The sequence below is a fragment of the Spea bombifrons genome, chromosome 8 (genome assembly GCF_027358695.1).
Source record: "Spea bombifrons isolate aSpeBom1 chromosome 8, aSpeBom1.2.pri, whole genome shotgun sequence".
Classification (NCBI taxonomy): domain Eukaryota; kingdom Metazoa; phylum Chordata; class Amphibia; order Anura; family Pelobatidae; genus Spea; species Spea bombifrons.
In genome coordinates this window covers 2,035,812-2,060,284 of record NC_071094.1, presented here as the reverse complement: position 1 = coordinate 2,060,284, position 24,473 = coordinate 2,035,812, and the positions used below count along the sequence as shown (strand labels likewise).

Sequence of the window (24,473 nt, the reverse complement as noted above, 5' to 3'; positions counted from 1 at the left end):
GCAGCTGACGTTTGGGTGAAAATACGTGGGAGAGAGCGGACAGCGGAATGTTAATCAGGAAAGGACAGCAGAGGCTTGCGAGTAGCGTGATAGATTGGACTCCTGTGTTCAGAGAGGTGAGAGGGTATATTTGGGAGGAATTTTAATTTTCATAAAGGACAGAAGAATTTGAGATATTGTATTTGGATACAGCTGACATTTTGAATGCATGTTTTAGTCTCAGACCATGGAGGTCCAACTGGAAAACCTGGAGGTCCAACTGGATGGTGTGGAGGTCCAGGTTTGAGGTCCAGCATTTATTTAGAAAATTAGAATAAAAAAAGAAAACCTACAGGAATATTTACTTTAAAGTCTTCAATGCAGACTCAACAGGATGGAGTTTTGCTGCCCCCGTACACCTTTGGGTGGGAAGACAACATAGTAAGGAGATCTTCGGACCACCTTAAAACAGTAAAGAGGTTTTTAGAGGGAAATCCTTAGGTATCTTCACTGCGTCAATACACATAATTCCTAAAGTCTTGTATTAAATCTCAAAATAAGTTTTGGGTTGTCCAAGACACCCTCACATGCTTCATTCACGAGGTGTGCTCGCAGAGCTCATATAGGAAAGTCTTCTACGGCGTGGCCATTGTTGAAATCACCCAACATTTCTGCCGTCACCGAGATCGTATCGCAGGCTCCATGACCTTGACCGTAAGAATGAAGAGTATGCAAAGAGCCAGTTCTGACACTTTCAAGTGGTCTCCTAAACATTCAGCACCATAAACATCTCCAGAGGGCGCCCAGCAGCTGTCTATTTTCCCCGATGAAAGGGCGTCCTTGGACCCAGCATCTCTACAGTCGCTGAGGTCGTCTCGTGGGCTCCGTGACCTTGACCGTCACAATGAAGAGCATGCAAAGAGCCAGTTCTGACACTTTCAAGTGCTCTCCTACACATTTCACGCCATAGACGTCTCCCAGACGATAAGGTATATTTATTTTTAAATCTATTCCCTGATAAGATTCACGCACGTTTCACGAACCTCTCTGAAATACCGCAGAGCAGGCCGAGAAAAATCACAACGGCTCCCGAATGGAATGACATATCTCATATCGATACTAGGGGAATGGAACCCCATGCAGACAGGAAGTACAGGTCACAGGTCAGCGGGACAGGATATGGGGGAACCTGATAATTTTCCAAAATAAAGTGGGGACCCGTCACGTTTCCAGCCGCGCAGGTCCCTCCGTAACGCTATTATCACAGATATCTGATGGTGAGGAGGCGATTTAAACCATATACTGGGGAGGCAAGATGGCGGCTCCAGCATACATATTTTTAATATTAATGCTTAAAAGAAAATGAAATGTTATATGTAGATGTAGAAATTAGGATAATAATCTGAAATGGGACAATATTTAATTTTACGGTTGCATTCTCAAAAAATATAATCACTCAATTTACGGATTGGACCAAAAAAACTCACATTCCTGCGTGGAGTTTACAGTAAAATCTATATAAAGACGGCCGGTGTCACCCCTCTGAGAGGTACGCGGCCGGTGCGATTTTCTAACCAAAGTGAGAAAAACTCACAAAAAAGAACTGCTAGAAAATCCATCCAAATTAACTTAAAAAAAACCCACATTTTAATTGTTTTCTTTTTTTCTTTCTCAGACTGGATTTGAATAAAAAATAATAATAAAAGTTGCACGCGGTTAGAACACGTCGCGCTCCAACAGGTAGGGTCAGAGGTCAGTGAGTGTCATTAATACCAAGCCTTACGCTGGTTTGTTTATCGGGGTCCTAGGAACGTATTTTTTATTTTCTCGAGCATGACTCACCGTGATCGTGACTCACCGGAGAATGTTTTCACGGCTCTCGCCCCGCCGCTCGCACCGATCACCCGGCTGACTTTGTCATGACTTGTCGAACGCATTTCGAAGCGGGGAGGTTTATTTATAAGACGCTTTGTATTACGAAAAAGGACAATCTAATGGTTTTGATGTTGGCTGGAAAATATCAAGGTCACATAGACCCTTCTAAAGCCCCAGGTTATGGTCCGGGTAACCCTGCGGTCGCTGCCGCTCCAGGACCCAGTTGTCCGCCCTGGATCACGAAGTGAACAACGCCATTTTTTTTTTTATTTGAAAAATGTTAAATTAAATCTGAGCTTTCTAGAAAAACGTCCCGGGCGGGTAACAATCATTTCACAGCACGTTATCCCAAAGCAGCCCGAAATGATGGAAGGCGTCCTCCCCGTTTGACGACTTGGTTATTGATGTTAAAACCCCGAACGTTTGCTCTGTAATCTATCACCCTTTCTACATAACTATTTTTGGCAGTCGTCATATACGGGAAAACACTGAAATTATATTACAGGAGAGAAATTAACAACGTCGGTTTCATTTCAAGTGCAGCCGAGGCGTTGAAATTGCTGAGCTGTTTCAGAGTGGGAAATATATAATATGTTATTCTGCCGTTTCTCCCCCCGTTCTGTCTGCCGAATGTTTCTATCTGGAGAACAAGCCTCGGGTAATTTTCCTCCAACGGCCAATCAATTTAGAGCTTGAAAGGCGTCTCACCACTGAACCCGTGAGTTGGCAGGAGGCGCAGACCCGAGCGAGTCGTGCCCACGGAGTCTACATGACAAAGCCGGGGTCGGGGGAGTTTGGGCTCCTAACAGAAAAGAAACAAAAGAGGTAATTGATGGAAATACAACTGGTGGGGAAAATGCAATTCCATCGACTCATAAAAAAACCCAAAAAGCTGAAATCCCATGCTCTTGAATTCCAAACTAGAAGCAATTTTTAACCCTTCCCTGCCAGTGTCATCGCTCGCGTTTGTTTTTGCTCTCTTTGATCCATTGAACCCCGCGTCTGATTAATTACAGACACATTTGCCAGCTCTCCTCTCTTTATTATACGCCATTGTCTTAGAGGGCATTGTATTCCTGAAGCTCTCTCGAGTCCTTTTGTATCCCTACTTCGAGTGGATGAAAAGGTCGTGTTTTCGGGATGAATTCACAGGCAATTAACGGCGTTTGGGAGATCCCCCCGGTTTCTTTGATCTTTACAAAATGCTACTGTATCAACGGGGGAAATTATTTGCCGAGACCTCAGCTTTCAAAGAGGTATCAGAGGCTGCGACCGGTAACATGCATCCCACTGCCGTACGTCTCAGCCGGCCGGCGACGGCCCCATGACACCAAGATCTAAACTCTAAGGAAATAATAAGGAAATACGAGGAAATACGAGGAAATTGTCATTATGAGGGCTGTCCAATAATGAGGACTTCAGCCGTTCTTGGCTAGGCCTCTCTTGATGAGCCAAGAGAACTCTTATTTCTGTCGTGAATATTTCTCGTTCACGGCAGCAAACTTTTGGGTACATAACGCACGCTCTGGAAATCATTACTATGATTCATCCGGAGATTTTCTCAGGATTGCCCAAACAATTCCAGGCTCCGATCCATTCAGTCGTCTCTCACACGAGGTTCTGACACCGAGCGGCAGCCAAACTTCCTCGCCTTAGCAGCCAAACCCTTCCCAGATGGCCGTGCCAACGACAATCTCATGCATGGCAGCTGGGCTTTCACCCCACCGCTCGCCTCCTGCGACTGGCGCGAGACCCTTGCCGCTCGGAGAAGACCATCAGAAACGATATTCGCCCGTATATTATATATCTTGTTCACGGGTATAACACGTGGCTTGAACTTGATCGAATATAAGCGGGAGAACGTTCCTCCCCTGAATGAGACAATAAGGAAACAATAACATTCCACCCGATGTTTCCTATAGAATGTTACAAAATTCAAGGCTTGTGACAAGTCAAAGGATCCTGGGTAATGGCCAACCACCAGGAGAAGTCTACCGAGATGTACGGCTTTTACGTATTCAGAAGAAATTCTGAGTTTACTGGTTTTTAGGAAATTATGGTTAATATTCTCAAAGAACCAGACGCCGAAACACAAGCGATTTTCTAAGAGGACCGAATAACAGCTGAGCTCGTAAAACACACAAGTTGCATGAGAAGATTAATCTCTGAAATCTCCAGGCGTCCTCTGTGCCAGGCGGGCATGACCTAGCATGCCAGCTAAAACAACACAACCACGGTGCCACGTCGGGGAACACCCTAACGCTTTGTTTGAGATGTAGCAACGGGTCCATTGTCAGGTTTTTCTGTAGGAACCTGGACAAACATGAATCATGACGACTTTTATTTGTTAATTCTTAGTACATCGAAATGTTAAACTACGGGTCAGGAGAGGTATCTGGAGGTCAAGATGGTGGACGTCAAAGTCGTTCATGGGGTCTTATACTCAGACTTGACAAATGTATCCAGATCCAATCTTGAAACGTTTTAGAATCTCTCTGTCCAAAAACAGATGGGTTCGGTCGTCTCCCGGAGTGACGAATGGGAGAGGGAAGACCTTAACGCGGCTCAATAAAATGAGTGATTTCCCGCTAAATTGAGCCCACAGGTAACAATGTGTTGGGTGAACGTTCAGCAGGCAGGTGCCGACAGATGTCAAGCAGCTGATGTAATACCGCCACGTCTGTTGTGGTTTGCGTGAAGCATTTTTTTTTTTAAATACGCGGATTGCATTTAATTAATAGAAATTTTTATGGGGAAAAAAACTTGAATGGTGAGGTTCGATTCATTTCTGAAAGACGCCCAGTAGGTTAAGAAGGGCAACAACGTGCTTTCTCAAGTTCTCCAGACCATGACTGACACCTAAAGACAGCTAAGAGAAGACGGGACTGACGTTTCATGACGACAAAGTCTGTATTAAGAGACGGATCTGAAGTTACACAAACGCACGATGGCTAAATTAACTAATTTAGAAAAATATTCCCATTTCTGTGTGACTACTGTGCTGAACACGGCCCGAGGGCTCATTTAATGGAATCCTTGAGTACAGAAGCCGAGGCTCTGATTAAATAACGTAAACTGCACCGAAGGATGAGTTTGCGGCTTGCGGGAGACACCCATGGATTGCTTCCAGGTTTGGTAACTACAAGCAAAACGTTAGAGAATTGACAGAATAAAATAAACAAAACCTGAGAAGAATAAAGAAAGGGCGCACGCTGCGGACATCAACCGACTCGAACACAGGTATACTGTGCATACGCGCAGCGCTCGGCAATCCAGGTAATTAGATGTTCTTGTTAGAAGCCAGGAACCAGTAATTGTCTTCAACCAACCGGAAACAGTCTACTCCGTGACAGAAGTTTGGGTTTACCACATTGGTGGGAAATCACCTGGACGTTCTATGGAACATCTTTGGTCCATAATGATTCCAACACTTGGGACCTCATCTAATGCTCCACAGTTATTCTCAAAAAGGGTCAAAACAGTGAGGTAGGGTTCATCGTGTCTCTTCTCATTGCACGGTATGAAGACTTTTAGGTTTGACACAAGCCCCCGACTCCCCACAGGGTCTTCAGATGGCTTAGAGGACACGGCCAAAAAAGGACTACCCTTTACGCAAGTTACACTCGCCGGTTGGACAAAAGTGGAGATTTACCAGAACCTTTATTGGAGAGGAGCTTTTTTAATAAGCTGTAATATTTTTTTTTTATAACTGGTTGGTTGGTCTTTAAATACAAAATAAACCAGAAACAAAGTATCAAAGGCCACCACAACCAGAAAGGCTAAGGAAGGGGAAAGGTGGAACTCTCTGAGATTGTGAGGATAATTAGGTGACCCCCACACCTTACGTTTAATGTTCATTCGGTAAATTGTTGTCACCAGAAATCCCACCTTGGATGAAGGGAGAACTTCTCCTTTGAGGGACGTTCTTTTCTTTGAAATCTCAAGTGGGAGATCATCTACGAATCCACCCTTTGTCAATAGAGAGTCTGGGCAAAGGGGTGAGAAGAGAACTTCAAAAAGAGACATCCGCACAAACTCCTTTAGCAAGGGCCCGCGAAAAACCAGGTATTTGTCGAACTTAACCCTATAACTCATCATCGTCTAGCTGCAGCTTAAAGGTGAACTTTAACGAAATCAGCCTTTTCTTCCGTGTTTTGGGGCTTTACATTTATATCTTTTAGTTGTTTTTTTTATCGGACATTATTGTATACAAACCAAACTTGAGAGTATCTATATATTGTTTAATTATAACCCCAACCTCATGGACGCTAAAGATCTCCTTGGCTGTTGGGAAGATTAGTATTGTAAGCCATGCCACGTATTTGAAGGACACAAATTATAATGCGCTGCGTGTAACGTGGACTTTCTGAAAAATCGCTGAGTTTTCTACAATGAAAACTTTTTCATTTTTTTATTCTTATTTTTTTTTTTTTTCATTTTTTTTTATACCCATGGAGCCCCCCGAACAAGCCAAGCTTCCGCTTTGTGATCTGAACATTTTCATCACCGATTGCTTGAACCAACCAACCAATCAGTGGCAGGAAAGCATTAAAATCAGGGGGAACACTCAGGGGTCTCAATAGACCCCTGCATGGGGTGGGGGAAGGGGCAAATGCATACGGAGGGGGGGTCTGCAGATTAGCTAGGTGGACACCGCGAATAATGTAAAGGGACCGCCGGCTTTCATGCTTCCCTTTAAGTGATTAAAGCGCTTGAAAGGAGATGGTTTAAAGGACCTGACCCAGTTACAACGCAAACAAAGCCAACTTCAGCCGGGACACCGATATTTCCTCCACTGATTATCTCCCCCCCCCCGGCTGGATTAACCGGAGACCGCACGGCAACCGGGACGTAGACAACATATAAATAGTGCTTTTTGACCAAATCCAGAACTCCCCCCCGTCCAGTTTATCAATAATTTAAAAAGGTCCGCAAACCCTAACAGAGGCTCTCCTTCAAATTCATTCTATCACCTACACACACACGAGTCTCATCGACTAAACGGCACGTGTACAAGTTACCAGCGTTAAAGGGGAATCTATAAAACGGCATAGGGGTTGGAAAGACTCAAGAGAGCGACACAGATTCCTATCGGGGAGGAAAAACCGTGCGAGACTATCTGGGTTGTTATGATGAATGATGTTGCAATCCTTTGTTTGGAAATAAAAAGCCCGGATCTATCAGTCCGAGGACTCCTACCGGCTACAAAAAACCCAAATATTTATCGTGGGATTTAGAAATATTAGACGCCGCGTTATTTTTCATTCACAGACCTCGCTTTTCAAAAAAAAAGTGAGATAAAATGATCTGCCGGGACCTCGCTAGCCTCAAAAGCTCGCAATCTAATGTGCTCCAGACATATAATAAAGGGTGTCCTCTTTACTAAAGTTGCTTAAAGCGCCTTAAAACTCTGTTAACCCACCGAGTGCCAGGAGGACAATCTGGGGAGGAAAAAAAAAAAGGGGTTTAACTGAATATCTTTCATCGCGCAGGTCGACGCTAGCATGGGCTCACTCGGCTTGCCAGGAAACCGAGGGGCGGGCGTCCTGCATGCCAAATGAGCAATGACATCATCATGTTAAGGTCCTGATACGGCCGGCCCCCAGTGTTTGTGGTCAGGGGGGGAGGCAGGCGCTCGGATGGTATCTCCTGCTGGTGGATCTCTCAGCATTCAGTGGGAGTGGATGGAAAAACGTCTCGTCCAACCAGAGGGCTTCCTAGCATTCTTTTTTTGTAACTTTCCCCTTACTTTTTCTTTTTTTTTTTTTTTACCCCCCCTCTTCCTTTGCCCCCCCCCCTCCCCAGCATGTAATTTCACCACAAGAGAGGCTGAAGTTCAAATAAGGCTCTTAAGAAAGAGAAGATGGTTTCTGGAAATTAGAATCGCAGCGCATGGGGAGAGCAGGTAACCGGCGTCCGGAGCGAGGGGGCAGAGAAGGCACTGAACCCCCGCAAACTGTTACAAAGTAGCAGGAGAGAAATCAGCGAAAAGAAAGAAAAGAAGGAGAAGAAGGAGAAGAAGGAAAATCGATACATTATTTGTTTTATGGGAAGAAAAGAAAAAGTTTGGGCAGATTTTGGAAGTTTTTTGTTTTTTTTTTGCTTGGGAGGTTTTCTGGAAAACGGCAACTTTCTGCATCAATAACAAAAAAAAATAACAACTGAAGAAATGGTTTTATCCTGCGCTTGAAGAGAACAAAGGACTCTCCCAGCGGAGGCAGGTAAGACACTCCAGGTATTGACTACTGCTTTGTAGGGTGATTACTAAGTGTTGGAAGGCTAGGTGCTAACGCCAAGTGACACGCAAATTACCGATGTTTTCGTTGCAATTAGCGCCGGGGAGGACTGGGAGAGTCCGGTAAGAACAGGTGAGAGGAAACGTCATTAACCCTTCACCTCCGGCAGAGCCTCTAGGCACGGTTAGTAAATCAGGGCCAGTGCTCCGCTGTGGGGCTTATTCTCCTTTTAATGAGTATATACGGGATGTGGCCGGGGAATCTCGGGGTGGAAGGGGCGGTTTTCGGGTAAATGGGGCAGGTTACGGGTCATTAAAATGATAATAAAGGCTCAGGGTTGGCTTATTTATAAAACTTTCCTGGGTCGATGTAACTAGAACCCTTTATGTGCCAGAGGGTTGCGCCAGCATCCAAAGCGTTAAATGGCTCATCCAAGTGATGCTGCTGTCGCTATGGCAACCCGAGGAGTCCACTAGCACACCGGTTGCTGTGCACGGTGACTTGTGGGTGTTTTAAACAACTAACCCCGAGTTGGGGGGGTGAACGGCATTCCCTGTCCCGGGACTTAAGTGGTTAAGGACAAATCCCAAGGAAAAAGCCAGCCTGATGGCACCGCGGGGACCCCCGCTGCCGGCCGGCGGCTATTTGCGGCAGGACTCCCAGTACGAGGCTAAAGAATCTGAGCAATGCTGGGGACAAACTGCGAGGGCTGTCACTCACACAGACGCCGTTTACTTTCCAATTAACACGCGGCTCGCATTCGGACGCGGAGATTATTTAACCTGCGATGAAGCCGGTTCTCTTCCTCATTTACATTGTATCTACTAACACTGGTCCAACAGCACTGAAACAGATACAGACGGCGCAGAGTCCCACTCCCCAAACCTAGAATCTAAAACATATACAGACGGCACAGAGAGTCCCACTCTCCGAACCTAGAATCTAAAACAGATACAGACGGCGCAGAGAGCCCTACTCCCCAAACCTAGAATCTAAAACAGATACAGACGGCGCAGAGAGCTCTACTCCCCGAACCTAGAATCTAAAACAGATACAGACGGCGCAGAGAGCTCTACTCCCCAAACCTAGAATCTAAAACAGATACAGACAGCACAGAGAGCCCTACTCCCCGAACCTAGAATCTAAAACAGATACAGACGGCGCAGAGAACCCTACTCCCCGAACCTAGAATCTAAAACAGACACAGACGGCGCAGAGAGCCCTACTCCCCGAACCTAGAATCTAAAACAGATACAGACGGCGCAGAGAGTCCCACTCCCCAAACCTAGAATCTAAAACAGATACAGACGGCGCAGAGAGCCCCATTGAAAAGTGCTTACAATATGAAAGAGATAGTCCTGGGAGCTTTCGATCCGATTAGTGCTTGTTGCTCTAGTGATTGTCACGCAGGGAATGGGGAATCGACGCGGATTCACCCGGGGCATTAAACCCGGATCCGTACGATCGGGACGTCTGGTGCAGCCACGGCTCGCCGTTATCTCCGCTGCAGATAGGAGGGAGACGGCAGCTCGATGCGGAGTTTATTTTGGCAAAAGAGCAAATTCTTTACAGACCCAGAACGTGCGACTGCTGCTTTCCCAACTACCCCGGCATGGATTGTAGGGGCTGTCTATTGCCCTGTGGGTGGCTATGGGTGCCGGGGGGGGGGGGCAGAACCCCTCTGGATATCAGAGTCTTTGGGACCCCCCAGCCTTCTCCCCGGAGACGTTCGCCCCAAACTCTCATGTATCCAAAGACCTCTCTTATCTTGATATAACCTCTGGTGTCAAAGGTCAAACTGTCTCTGGGAAAGCAGGGTTTAAATATGTCTCAGATTTCTGGCGGTCTGTCATCTGTCATCCAGGGGGCTTTCCTTTCAGTGATTCAGAGGCAGCGACCCGCAGAGATAGAGACCCCTGATTACACCGCAGAGATAGAGACCCCTGATTGTACGTTGTTTAGATTGAGCAGATACTCAATCCTCATCTATACTGCATATCAGCTCAGCAGGACAATGGGGCGCGATACGGACCAGCACTCACCCTACAACCCCCCCACGGGTCACTGAATCTCGGGTATATAATACACAGGCTCATCCACAGGACTGTTTGGGAAACTCGGGTGAAGAATAGCAACAAGAAACCACAAAATATCTTAATATATTTCTCCCTGGCTTCCGGCCCCGCCGGCCAAGGTCCCTGCGCTAGAACCTCGGAACTTCCCATGGGAAATAAAAGAGAACAACAAATATTTACAATTCTTATCGAGACTGTGGATTTGGGCTCATTATGCAGGACACAGCAGTCTCCCTGCCACCCGTAGCACGGTCCTTTCTTTTGATCCCGATTAAATATTGAGTTTGGGGTAATAATAATGCGGGCCCCATTATTCTTCTTAATGCCCCACCCAGTTACACAAATACCCCGCAATAGGGTATAAAGGCACAGACCCACCTCTAGCCACACCCCTACATATCGAGGGGTATTTATTTAGCACCCAGATGCAGATAATCCTAAAACAATATGAGACCCCGGCCAGATTATATCGGCTACAGAGTATCTTCAGCAAACAAACAAAAGTAAACAGAAGTATCCCCGTCTGTGTATCATTCACAAGTATCTGCTGCGTATTTAGAGGTAACGTAAGGAAGTGTTGCTTTACTGATGGGGGTAGTAGATAAGTGGAGCAGCCTCCCAGCAGAGGTGGTGGGTAATACAGTGAGGGTATTAAACATGCATGGTATAGACATACGGCTCCTGAATCTAAGACGGGACCAACGACTGATTAAGGTTTGAGTCGTTACAGCAGGAGAAACGGGCGACTAGACGGGGGCCGGATGGGGGCCGATCTGCCAGCAGGTTCTGGGTTTCTATGTGATTAAGATGGGGCTGATTTAAATCTTTTAATATAAGACAACTGAAAATCGTGTGCGCCCCTTGGTATGACATCATAATCCCGTGTCTGATTGGCAGACAAAAACACGAGTCTTAAAATATACCGATATTTGGGTTTTTTTTAATATAATTTAATATTTTTAGGATACTTTGTAGCTTCCGCTGCTCAGCACTTAATTATTATTATTATTATTATTATTATTTATCGAGTTCTATATCGCGCTATAATATCTGCTGTCCGCGCATGGATCTGTACTGGCGTTCTGCGTGTTTCCATAGCGACAGCGCGCCCAAACTGCTTTCATAGCGAATGCCTTTACATAGAGAACGCCCCGGAATCTCCATCTAAATTCTTGAGGACGGGACCGCTGAGCCCCAGGAAATTAATTTTCAGAGCACACTGCCAGCAGCGGGGATGGTACAGCCGCCGGCCGCAAGACGGAATTTATATGAAAAAAACAAATATACCCCTTTCTGTGCATCAGACGCGATCTATGGAACATGCGCCATGAGCCCCGGCATCGTACAGGGACTATTTACTGCCCCCCCCCGGAGAATTAATGTCCTCTGAATAAGGAAAAAAATTAGGAATTTAAGGTAGAAGCTGCAGCCCTGCTGCAGCAGCTGCTCTTCTCCTCCATGGACTGGCAGTTCTTGCCATTGATTGGTCAGTTTAGCCAATTAGTGTCAGGAAAGCCCTTCCATTTAAATCAATGGGAGCATTTTTGGCCCATGGCGTTCCCTGGTGGGGGAGGGGCAAACGCATATGGGGGGTATCCATCAATCTGAAAGGTGGGCACTTGAACGCTGCAGCATTTCCTTGATGACCTCTCCACAGGAAGTTGCTTTTAACCCCTTTGGCATAAAACGATATCCACGTTTCTTAAATTTTTTAGAATAAAACGATATTTTTATTTCATTTTTTGCAGAGTTAATGTTTTCTCCCCAGCGCCTGGTAATTTATTATAACGAAGGTTTAATACGACATGAATCGAGCCGGCGGTATACTCGGCACTCTCTCAGTACAGTAAAGATTTACGGCTGCGAATGAACACAGAATATCGGGGCCGCCGCTGCCAAAAATAGGACTTTTCACTAAAAAGCATTTTAAGCAAAAAGGATGTAATTTTAAGTTATTTACAGTTTATTTCCAGCTACTTCAGGCTCTTCCTATATGTGAGAATTCATTTACGAGCCACAAGCCTCTCGCTGTATTACCCTCTACCACTTCTGCTGGGAGGCTGTTCCACGTATCTACTTCCTTCCATTCCACCTCAGCCTCTGACCCTCTAGCGTTAGATTCCGGTCTTTCTTTCTATCATTTCTCGCGACGCAACTTTCTGATGATCGTTTCAGTTTTGCTGCTTCCTAGAATCGCATTTTTTCCCCAAAACGCCTAATTTTTGTTTCTTGAGATCATTAAGGAATGGCCTCCGCCGCATCTGTTATTTCTTTTTTTTTTTTAACCCCCCGGTTGCCGTCGGTAACCCGGATTACTCACACATTACCTGCGGTGGATCGTAGCCTCTTATGAGTCAACAGCTTTGTAATCCCAGCAGACCTCGTAAACGCAGCGCGGCATTCTGGGAATCTTCCTATAAATCACTTTCCACTTAATGCGATTCTTGTCTTTAACTCAATTTGCACCGCAAAGAAAAAGCAAACACTTCATTTCCACCCCAAAATAAAGTTAATGATTTTATGCTGAAAAGGGGCACTTAATACAGTTACTAAAAGAGATCGTTAAAGGGACGGTAGAGCCGAGCAACCCCTCTAATACTCGGCGCTCTATACAGTAATAACCTCCCCCAGCGCTGTATACAGTAATATAACCCCCCCAGCGCTGTATACAGTAATATAACCCCCCCAGCGCTGTATACAGTAATATAACCCCCAGCGCTGCATACAGTAATATAACCCCCCAGCGCTGTATACAGTAATATAACCCCCAGCGCTGTATACAGTAATATAACCCCCCAGCGCTGCATACAGTAATATAACCCCCCAGCACTGTATACAGTAATATAACCCCCCAGCGCTGTATACAGTAATAACCCCCAGCGCTATATACAGTAATATAACCCCCCAGCGCTGCATACAGGCCGCCATTGTTGTCGGTCATGTGATATTTTGGGTGACTTTCCCGGCTCAAACCCCACACTGAGCTGATGCTTTATGGCGATGCTAATGAAGTCCGTTCCTCCATAGACTTTCATTAGTCAGAGAGTCCGGCTGGGTGATTAAGACTGAGCCATTCTATTGTTCCCCACAGGCAGTATGATAAGGAGTCGGGGCGTTTAGTAGATCGGGGATCAGATAACAGAGCGAGAATCATACAAACGCCTGATATGCAGCTGCCTGAAAACTTTATATTATGGGGCAAAAAACTACAACTAGGTTAAAAAAAAAAAGCAGCGCAATATTCTGAAAAATATATTCTTAAGGGATAAAAAAAAAGGAGTTGGCCGGCGTTCCGTTTATGTAAGTTACCAGCAGAAGCCAAAGGGTCTAACACGATGAGGTTAGAGATTGTGTCAGCCTTGTGCCTGATTGTAAAGATTTCATTGTAGCCCAAACTCTTCCAAAAAAAACAGGCAAACCTTCTCCGCGCCGGTGATGAATGGGCCTTTTGTGACGATCTTGTTTTTTCTAAACGTTGCCTTCAGTAAAAACAGCCCCACGGCGACATCAATAAATAAACCTTCCGCAGCGTTTTATTGGCGATTTTGATGAATTTTTCCCACACTATAAATTTCAGGGCAGACGGAATTTCAAAATCACGTCGCAAACATTTTATCTGCGGTCTTCAAACGCGTCTGGGACGGGAGCCGTACCTGCCTAACAATAGGGTATTGATGACTCATTGACGCTAATGTTATAGAAAATATTATATATATATATATATTCCCGCGCAAAGACAGGGTCCGGCCGGGGAGGGTGGGTTTCTCTTCAAAAGCCACATTCCTGGAGGCAATTAATCAATTACCCTTAATGGGAGAAAGGAAGTCCCTCTGTTCAGATACGTTGGGAGCCGTTCAGCTTGGGGATCCTATCTATCCAGTCTGATAGGACCTCTCTTTGGTACATTGACTCAAGAGTTCTTCTCGATACTAATTGTAACAAATGTGGTCGTCAAAGACCTTAGAAGGTTACATAACAACATTGTGTCTATAACCAGCTACATCATCCTGACCACGCCAGGCCAGAAAAGTCAGGCGCATGCACTTGGTCCGCTCCAAAGGGAAATTAGCCAGGCCGGTAGAGATTATTGGACCACCAAAGGCTAGACATGTCTTTGACTGTTCCAAGGCACACCTGCTACTTTGGCCAAAGGTTTTAAAGAAACCATACAAAGTATGGAGATGCAGCAGAGTTATTAGAACATTAATGCCGTGGCTATGCCTTCCGTGACGGGAGAACATGCGTTGGGCTTCATGCTGGACAGTTGGCGTTATCCTATATACATTGTATTAATTGGGAATTTGTCTCTTTTGTTTCCAGAAGTGGAAAGACGAAGATTATTCCAGGTGTTTGGAAATTCCATCCGTAGAACAATGACTTTTGTTAGGATCAGCCTCTTTCTCCTTGCCGCGTCTTTATGGAGCAGCGATGGGAGCAAGGCACAGGAATTTGAGAACAGCGAAGGTACGGAGCAGGAATTTATTTACATGAACAGGGAGAAACGAGCGGCGGAAACGCAGGACAAATGCACCTACACTTTCATCGTGCCCCAGCAGAAAGTCACCGGGGCCATCTGCGTCAACTCCAAGGAGCCCGAAACGGTTTTCGAAAGCCGGCTGCACAAGCAAGAGATAGAGGTTCTCAACAGCGAGCTTCTCAAGCAGAAGCGCCAGATCGAGGCCTTGCAGCAGCTGGTGGAGGTGGACGGCGGCATCGTCAACGAGGTCAAACTCTTACGCAAAGAGAGCCGCAACATGAACTCCAGGGTGACGCAGCTCTACATGCAGCTCCTCCACGAAATTATCAGGAAGAGGGACAACGCTCTGGAGCTCTCTCAGCTAGAGAACAAGGTTCTAAACCAAACGGCCGAAATGTTGCAGCTCACTAACAAGTACAAGGACCTAGAACACAAATATCAACATTTAGCCTCCTTGGCGAGTAACCAGTCAATAGTTATCACACAGCTGGAAGAACAGTGTCGGAAGCTGCCCCAGACCAAGCCGATCCCTCAACCTCCACCCCAACAACCACCCAACAAGGTATTCCAGCCCCCAAACTACAACCGCATCAACAACCAGATATCAACCAATGAGATTCAAGGAGATCAGAATTTAAAGGTCCTTCCGCCTCCCCTCCCCACCATGCCAACAGTCACCAGCATCCCGACATCAACAGACAAGCCGTCCGGTGAGTAACTCGTGTGTCTGTAAAACGACCCAAGCATTGTCTAAACGGTATTTAAGTAAGAATCATCGGAAAGAGCCGCGTTCCAATGCTAGGTTCTAAAAAGATGTTCTGGTCCCTGAAGTACGAGAGTTTAATGACAAGGTTCTGAAGAAGTCATTGTTCCTTGTGTGTGATTAATGCCCGTTTAAATGTGGCAAAAGAAAATATATTAGTGGATGAAGGTCAGGGTAGCCAGAGAAGAGTCAGAGTGAAGCTTAGGGATGAACCCAGAACCAAGTCAAGGGGATAGAAATATCTTCTAGCTTCCATTCCAGATCCAGAGTGAGCGCGGACCTGGTAATCAGGAATATATACAGAGAAGCCAATGAGGTATATGGAAATCCGGAACAAACAGTGATTGTAAGCTCCTAGGGCCAGGTCCTCTACTCCTTCTGTACCAGTATATGCCTCAATACCTTAATCTTATTGTCAATTTTGTATATTGTCAATTTTAATGTTATTGCTGATTTTCACTGCCTGTAGTGTAATAGCACTATGGAATCTTGTGTGTTGCATTAATACATAGACGGGGGGGAGGGGAGAAGCATGACATAACGGTCTGCATAGAGAAAGATGTGAGGTGCTTGATACATGGAAGTGAGATTGGGCAACTCCAATACTTCGACTGTCACAAACGAGGCATGGACTGGTTGCCTCGGGCATGTTACTGGTTGCAATGGGTTAGTGTGACTGTCGGGCTGACTGGCAGACCTGCTACCAACGCTCAGACATGGGGGTTATTTTGAGGGATTTTCGGTCACAGGTTGGACAATACCCTATTTTATCCATACCCAATACCACACTAACAGCCTGACACGTCCCTACCCTAAAAATGAGTCCCTGCTAATCTCACAGGCGATGAGAGAAATACTTAACCCCGGCTGGTGGTCTTTCCACTCCAGTTCTTGGAGATTTAGGAGACTCCACCAAGGAGATGCTTCTGACATCATACTAGGATACATCGTAGCAAACACTGTCCTGGTTTCCTAATGAAACACGGCCGCACTTGCAACGGGCTGATCGAGACCTTCTAATCGAGATGGCTAGTTGTCAAACATCGTATTTCTGAGCGTCAGGCACGGAAGCCTTAAAACGGGCACCTGGCTGTAACAGTTTGACGAATGGAGACTTAGCGGGAGGATTTAGCGTTACCAGATCCCAGAGAACTTTCCATTATCCTCACGGATAACGCAAGAGGAAAACATTCTTCTCAGCTTGTTGAGAAGACAAACATCGGTCGCAAGGAACCAACCGGAGTTCAGAATTAATTAGACAGCGTAATTATACTCTAAGTACTGAGGCGAGGATCTTGGCAGAAACTGTTAAAAAAAGAGCGGTAAGTAATTATTTCTTAAGTAAACGGTCACAGTATTTTAAGTGCACTTAGCGTTTCTGACGGCTCTCGCTGCTAGCGTTTAGCAGGTAAAGCCTTTTCTGTGCTTCTACCTCCTACATAGTAAAGGACTCGCTGCCCAGCCGAGGGAAAGCAGAACGATCAGCATCTTAAGACGTCTCTCTCCTGTAAGACAGTCTTGGGGGCAGCAAAATTGGACGATAAGGTTACGCGTGACACTTACACACATGTAGGACTCCATATCGGACATGGGGCTCATCAGAATAATCAGACAAAATAATGTGGCCCCTAAACTTTTATGGCTGGGGTCTATAATCCTTGGTGCTTAATCGCTACATAAATTAAAACACTCAGCACACACGCAAACATTATACACACATGACGAATTCCCCAGATGTGTTATGTAGTCGTTTGGAACGCGTGACGCTCTTTGGCACCTTGAGCCCACATTCCCCCCCCCCCGTTCGCACGCCACCTTCATCTCTCCATTCCATGGAGCGGTAGGATTTGTTTTGTTACCTCCATGGAAACCCCGACGCAGGAATGTTCCGAAACCTTCTCAGGTACAGTCCTGGCCTCCAAAAAGGTAAACGTTTGGGTCGCGGCCAAATTCGCGCACACTCTCGAAATAAATGGGAGACGTGCGAGAGCAGACCCGGAGCGGGCAGGCAACAGGAGACACCGACCATTCATTGCAAAATGTCTGCAACACTACGCCTACCAAGGAGACGAGAAATATTTCATAAAAAGGATATATTTCACGTGCATTACTTCACAGAAAGAAGTGAGTGACATCATCTCAACAAATCATCAACAAAATTATGCATATCTTACATGTGCCCCTATTTAATTAGTCTCTCTTTGTGCCCCAAACCCATGTGCCCCTCTCTTTCCTCCCCCCGATGCCCCTCTCCCCCCCCCCTGATGCCCCTCTCTCCCCCCCTGATGCCCCTCTTTTCTAGGAGGTCAGAATGTTTGCTGGGTATGAGGGGATCGCAGGGTTGTACAGCCCTAAAAGCCCCGATAATGTGTATAGAAACAGCAGGAAACGGCTTTATAAATTAAATGGGGTCAATAAACCTCATTATTCTTCTAAAGGCCTCACCCAGTAACACAAATACCCAGAAATAGGGCACAAAGTCACCTAAAAAGTCTGGAGAAAGCTCCGCCCCATACACGCCTCTAGCCACCCCCCCCCCCAAATATAATTAATGGGTTAAATCATATGAACGTGTTGGTCAGGAAAAGCCCAAGCAGTATTCCCACACTATATCCTGCACCTGTGTCCTCTGGGGGATACATTTCTGCGCATGTGGATACAATGTAACGGGTAACGTGGAACAAAACATCAACGCCCGCATTCGGTTCTGTGAGGTCACCCTGCGGAGGCCGAACGACAGATGTTATTCTGCCAAACAGCAGCCCGGGGCCGAGAGCCAAAACTGTGCGATGGATTTCCTGGCCGAACAGATGCAAAGCAGCCAAAACGCAATTAAACAGAGCCGCCCTTATCGCGTTAATTTCATGCCTTAACCCATTCCCTGCCAAATCTCAGGCCACAGTATGTGTCTGGGAAGGTGAAATCCATTCTGAAGAAGGGAAGTGATGTCACATAAAAATCGGAACTTTAGGGAAATTTAATATTCTTTATTTTTAATATTTTGGGCTTCAATAAAGAAAATTTTTTTAACTGTAAAGCACCCGACGCCTCTACTTGAATATTTAATTGCAGCAGTGAGCCAAATCTCTCCAATGGCATAAAGTTAGCGAGACACGGAGCTTTCTGTAGCCTAAAAGCCTGTGGGAGGGTAGAAGGACTGTGGCCCTAAGGTGCTGACCATGGGGCCGAGAAACACCGGGAGGGTCATACATTTTAGGATTATTTGCAAAGCAACCTAAAAATCTTCACTTCAATGCTAATGAATTCCGTTCCTCCACAGACTTCCATTAGTCAGAGAGTCCTGTTGGTGATTAAGACTGAGCCGTTCTATTGTTCCCCACAGGCAGTATGATAAGAAGTCGGGGGGGTTTAATAGATCGGGGATCAGATAACAGAGAGAGAATCATACAAACGGCTGATATGCAGCTGCCTGAAAACATTATATTATGGGGCAAAAAACTACAACTGGGGTTAAAAGGGAAACAAAGCGATATTTTTGAAAACTTATTTTAGGAATCTGCTGAAATTGAATATTTTTTGGTAATGTTTTTTTAATGATTTGGAAACAAAAACCCAAATTTTAACAAATTGAGCTACAATTGTTTCCATTTCTGTTTCCGAAACGCATTCAGCCGGGGTGGCAGATATCAAGCGGCCGCTCGCTGCGGTATTACGCTGTGCGACTTCCCTGCGTGTTTCACGTGATCCATGGAAACCTGACCTTTCTAATCTGTAATGAATCCCGGGACGTCCATGCCTTCTGGACGCTCGGCTTCGGAGACACAGAAAAGAGTTTTGTCCTCCTGACTCCCGGCCGCGTCGTCGGCCATAAAGGCGGCTTCTGTTTCCAAAGGCCGCCTATCAACGCACAATCTTTAAACGTTTACTTCTTAAAAGGAAATAATCGCTTGCGAGGGAAGCAGACGACAAGCTGCTTGCGTTTCCTTTATTTCAAAGGGAAAATACATCATTATCCTGGTAGGTTTTTTTTTTATTTTTTTCCAAGAGAAACTTCCCAAAAAATTCACCAAAAACCAAGAAAAAGCATGGAAATTCTAAAGAATAAAACATGTGTTTCGCTCACGTTGGGAAAATTAAATATATATTATCGCCCGTAATTAAATGTAGCGATCCAGTAAAGTTTAACGCAAACATCTTTTTTCATTATAAAAAAATATTTAAAAATTATTTTCAGATTATTTGAATTTATTATTCCTTTCGGAGCCCAACGAACAAATATGTCCAGCTGCGCCTTTTTATTATTTTTCCAGAAGCGCAACAGTAACCGGGCTTGTGTTCTACATCATGGATTCATTTAGCGATTAAACCGAGCGGCTTGTTGGGGGGTTCACATGCCCGGGGGGGGGATGAAGTAACCGAGACGATGGAATTAATGCCCTTCTCTGATCAGACGGGAAACGTCGGAAATACCTCCTGCGGGGTTTTTCGCATATATTTCCATAATAATAATATCCATTTGCATTATTAGGGTGTTTATTGTATTTTCAGCACAAAAAGCAATTTTTTATAATAGGCAAAAATAAAATAAAACAAAAAAATAAAAAATTATAATAATTAGTATTTTTGCGAGATTACCAGGAAAGTCCCATCTGTAAGGACTCTGATGATAAAGTATTTGGATTCAGTTATAATTATATGTAATTATTATTATTAATTATAATTATTTTTTTATTAATAATATAGCCGTTATAAAATGTCACCGGTGGGCAGCAGCCTCAGGTCGGGGCCGTCTTGCACACAAAGGAAAGTGTAAGAAATTGTTACAATAAGTAACTAAATAGTAACAAAGTTGTCACAAAGTTGCATTCGCCCCCAAAAACCGGATGGATGCGAGGCTGGTGGCTTTCGGGAGGTTTTGGGACTTTTTCGGGATTTCGCTGTATAACGCGATTCAGAGCGTCTGCCCGGAGGGTCCGAGGCTAAAATTAGTTCTGCGGCAGGAACTCGCTCCTGCGTGGAAAAGAACATTATTAGTGGTTTGTTCTGTTCGTTTACGGGTGTCTCTACCCGCACCTTGATTCATTTTGCGATGTTTTTTCTGGCGCGAGCTCCGACTTTCCATGGGGCCGTTCTGCTAAACGCTGTAATTTCACGAATCGCCTGTAGTTTCTGCAAAGCGGGGCAAAGAATGGGATCTTTCCCAAAATGCTCACGCGGCTTCCTGCTATCCCTGCGAAAAGCAGAGTTTGCCAGCAGATCGGCCCCATCCGGCCCGTCTAGTCTGCCGGGTTTTCCTGGTGTAAAGACTCAAACTTTAACCAGTTCTTGGTTGTGGGCCATATGCCAATGCATGTTTAGATCCCCTCTACCGTTTCTGCTGGGAGGCTGTTCCGCTTATCTACTACCTTTTTGCGGTGTTTATTTTTCTAGGAGGTCCGTAGAATTCTCAGCAGGACTCTGTATTTAACTTGGTTGTTTGAATGTTTAATAAAGTGGATTTATTATTATTATTACGGACACACCTGCTTTCCGTATTGTTTTTGGATAAGACATGGCGGCTGACTCCCTTTTGCTTGCTCTCAGGTCCATGGAAAGATTGTCTGCAGGCCATGGAGGACGGGCACGACACGAGCACCATTTACCTAGTAAAGCCCGAGAACACAAACAGACTGATGCAGGTGTGGTGTGACCAGAGGCACGACCCCGGCGGCTGGACCGTCATCCAGAGACGCCTGGACGGGTCTGTTAACTTCTTCAGGAACTGGGAGACTTATAAAGTAAGTGAGAACTGATACGAGAATGGCCATGGCGGCAGCGCCCACCCCGATAATGAGTTCAGATAATGAGTACACGGCACATCCTTTCAGCAGGGGTGGTGGGATTAATACAGAACAAAAGTTCTACCTAAACCAAACTAGTCGGGCCAATTGGGTGCAGTAATTGGGGGTGGAGATGCTGCCCATCATGTAGTGAAAGGTCATAAATTAGGAAATGTTATATGAGATGTGTACAGCTTCAGTCTTGTAATGCATATCGAAGGGTTCACCCAATTAGCGACGAGGACATCTTTGTTCACTGGAGACCTCCTAAGGGGCAGCTTGGCGATAAGACTCCTAGAAACGGTCCTTACAGCGAAGAGCGTGAAACCGCGCTAAGACGACTTCTGTTTATCTCCGTGTAGCAAGGCTTCGGCAACATCGACGGAGAGTACTGGCTGGGTCTCGAGAACATCTACTGGTTGACCAACCAGGCCAACTACAAGCTGCTCGTCACCATGGAGGACTGGTCGGGGCGCAAAGTATTTGCAGAGTACGCCAGCTTCCGACTGGAGCCGGAGAGCGAGTACTACAAGCTGAGGCTGGGCCGGTACAACGGCAACGCCGGAGACTCCTTCACCTGGCACAACGGCAAGCAGTTCACCACACTGGACAGGGACCACGACGTCTACTCAGGTAAGGGCCAAGAACACGCAGGTTCCCCGGGGCATCAACATGGCATAGAATGCAGTCCGCAGGTTACAAAGTTACAAACTGGAACGTTCTAAAATGTATCAACAACTTCATGCGCGCTTTAACCGGTTGGTCTGTTGGCCTCTTTCGTTCACTGTGCATTCCTCTTCCAGGTAACTGCGCTCATTACCAGAAGGGGGGATGGTGGTACAACGCGTGCGCCCACTCCAACCTCAACGGCGTCTGGTACCGAGGAGGACACTACAGGAGCCGCTATCAAGACGGCGTCTACTGGGCGGAATTCCGAGGCGGCTCGTACTCTTTAAAGAAGGTGGTTATGATGATCAGGCCCAATCCGAACACTTTTCACTGAAAATAAACTCAGCCCGTCACGCGAAAAGGAAAGACCCTTTCAGTGCTGGTATTATTGTACGACCGGTACTGGAAGGGCTTGAGGACCGTGTCTTCTACTAGAGCTGCACAGACTCGTCCGTGAACGCCATACACTTTCTGACATTTCCGCGAAGGCGCGTCCATCGCGCTTCATCCGACAAACCGGGATCGCCGAATATATCTCTCTACTACAAACCATTCATTAAATCAAAACCAGTTTACAGAACCACTGGCCACTGGTGGAGGGGGGGTAACTATCGACAATGCCCCGCTAGGTCTATGGTCAACGTACTATAAAGTAGAATGTACAATAGAATGTAGCGTTACTCTTTGGGTTAGAACGACACAGGAGAAAACATCCAATGACAGCTTAGAACTGAAATGCGGAAACTCGTATAAATGTAAATTTTTCAGATTTTTTAAAAAAAATAGATTTTATTTCTCACACTTACCCCCAAAATAGTAAAAAGAGGGCCTGTCAGGACAGCGAGACAAATGATAGATTTCCAACCGATGGGTTTGTGAGATGGTGAGATGGTTATGGTACAGCAGGTAAGCGGTTTAATACCCGGACTGGGGGGGGGAGGGGGCCAAGTACCCTTTACCTGCCCCAATGGAGAACTGGACCCCCATAGTTGACACCAACAGTAAGTCCTCTCACGAGGTTGGGTTTTGGGAAGAGCTGGGATATGGAATAGCTGGTGACGCTGCACACCATTCATGGAGAGCTGATCACTGTATCAGAATTCCAGCTGTCAGCGATGAAATCATTTCCCGTTATATCGATATTTGAACAGGTTTTTTTTTTGTAGAAGTTTGATCTCAAAGTGCTTTAAATCTCATTGTACTGTATCTTTCTGTTAGCCCAATGAACGTGACCTCTGATACACACGTACCTTTATCAGGGAAGGACACCTCGCGCTTTAAACACCCTACCTGTACAGTATTTAGAGATTTATGTAAATATATATTTTTGCAGTCAAAACACACACACCATTATTCTCCGTATTCACAAATGTTAAAGTCACTTTTGCAAGTTATTTTTCCGGTTGCCATGGCGAAATGACCTGGCCCCTGCTATCCACCTTTGCAGGCAAACGATGGGTGGCGAATATTGGGAATATTAAAAGTTTTCCAGGTCCTTAAATACGCAAAAAGAGTAAAAAAATAAAAAACAGAAACCCTACTTAAAGACACAATTGGATATACAAAGGGCTCCTTTCACCATCGGCCTCTATGTGAAAACTCTGCTGAGGCTCAGCCATAAGATGCAGTAATAATAACTAGCTCGGCAAACATGATATATGTAACATAATATAAAAAAAATAATAGGTTCAGATCCCTATTTTAATGGAAATCCCTCTTTTTTGTTACCCTATTTTGCACATTGAAAGGCAGATTTGAGAAATAATAAGGAAAAAAACCTAATATTGGACAACATTTGGAAAATAATCTTTTCCGTTTTGTATCCGATATGTTGGGCAGCTTGAGGCTCTGATTTGGTACAAATACAGATTTTTTTTCCGAATCCTGCGTTCAAATCCTCTGTGTTTTTTTAAAGCCACGATACATTTTCCGGAAGAAAATAATGTTTTAGAATAGCGTAAAGATTTGTTTTTCTTAAAAAAAAAAAAAAGGCAATAACAGAAAAGTACTATTCCCACCATTTTGGCAATTTTATGCTGTTTTTTTTTTTTAAATAAAGTACGAAAAAAATAAAAAAAATTCTTGCTTTTAATTTGTGTTTTTGTTAATAATTCTTAAGGTTTAGAGCTCCAAGGTGAGAAACGGCTGGGAAACAGGAGATCGAAGGAGAAGATTCCTATAATAATATATATTATGATTATTATTATTCTTATTATTATTATTAATACTATTAGCATTGAGAGAATATTAAAAGGTTAATGAATGGCGAGAAGCGATCTCCCTGCTGTAATAGTTGGCACGTGTTAATTAATCGGAACGTTAGCGTTGGTCTCGGATTACGATGGAGGTGGAGAAGTTCTAATAACAGTAGGTGACTTGGACCGGTCTCTGCCCGAGACGAGACGGTCGATTCATCGGAATATTCCAGTCCTGGAATAAGTAGCGCTATCCTGTCTCCAGAAACGTATCGGGTGACTTTCAAAGCTACCGTGTTCATCCCTAAAGGGCCACTTACCAAGTTCCTTGACAGCTGGGATTTTCCTAGAAGGAACGGGAAGATTTATGACGAGGTTCTCAGTAGTCAACCGGAGAACAGAAGATGCTTTAATGGAGTCCGTG

The 24,473-nt window shown here is 45.2% G+C and overlaps 2 protein-coding genes across 3 annotated transcripts in view; one reads left to right on the top strand and one right to left on the bottom strand.

The window, feature by feature from the left end:
* RALGPS1 (Ral GEF with PH domain and SH3 binding motif 1) overlaps nt 1–24,473 on the bottom strand; it is a 114,269-nt gene that overhangs the window by 41,471 nt on the left and 48,325 nt on the right. The gene's annotated exons all lie outside the window — the stretch shown is intronic.
* On the top strand, nt 14,431–22,626 carry ANGPTL2 (angiopoietin like 2). The gene is made up of 4 exons (XM_053472485.1): nt 14,431–15,352; nt 20,950–21,143; nt 21,548–21,818; nt 21,989–22,626. Exons 1-4 carry the CDS (start codon nt 14,539–14,541, stop codon nt 22,186–22,188), a joined length of 1,479 nt encoding a protein of 492 aa, XP_053328460.1. The 5' UTR covers nt 14,431–14,538; the 3' UTR covers nt 22,189–22,626.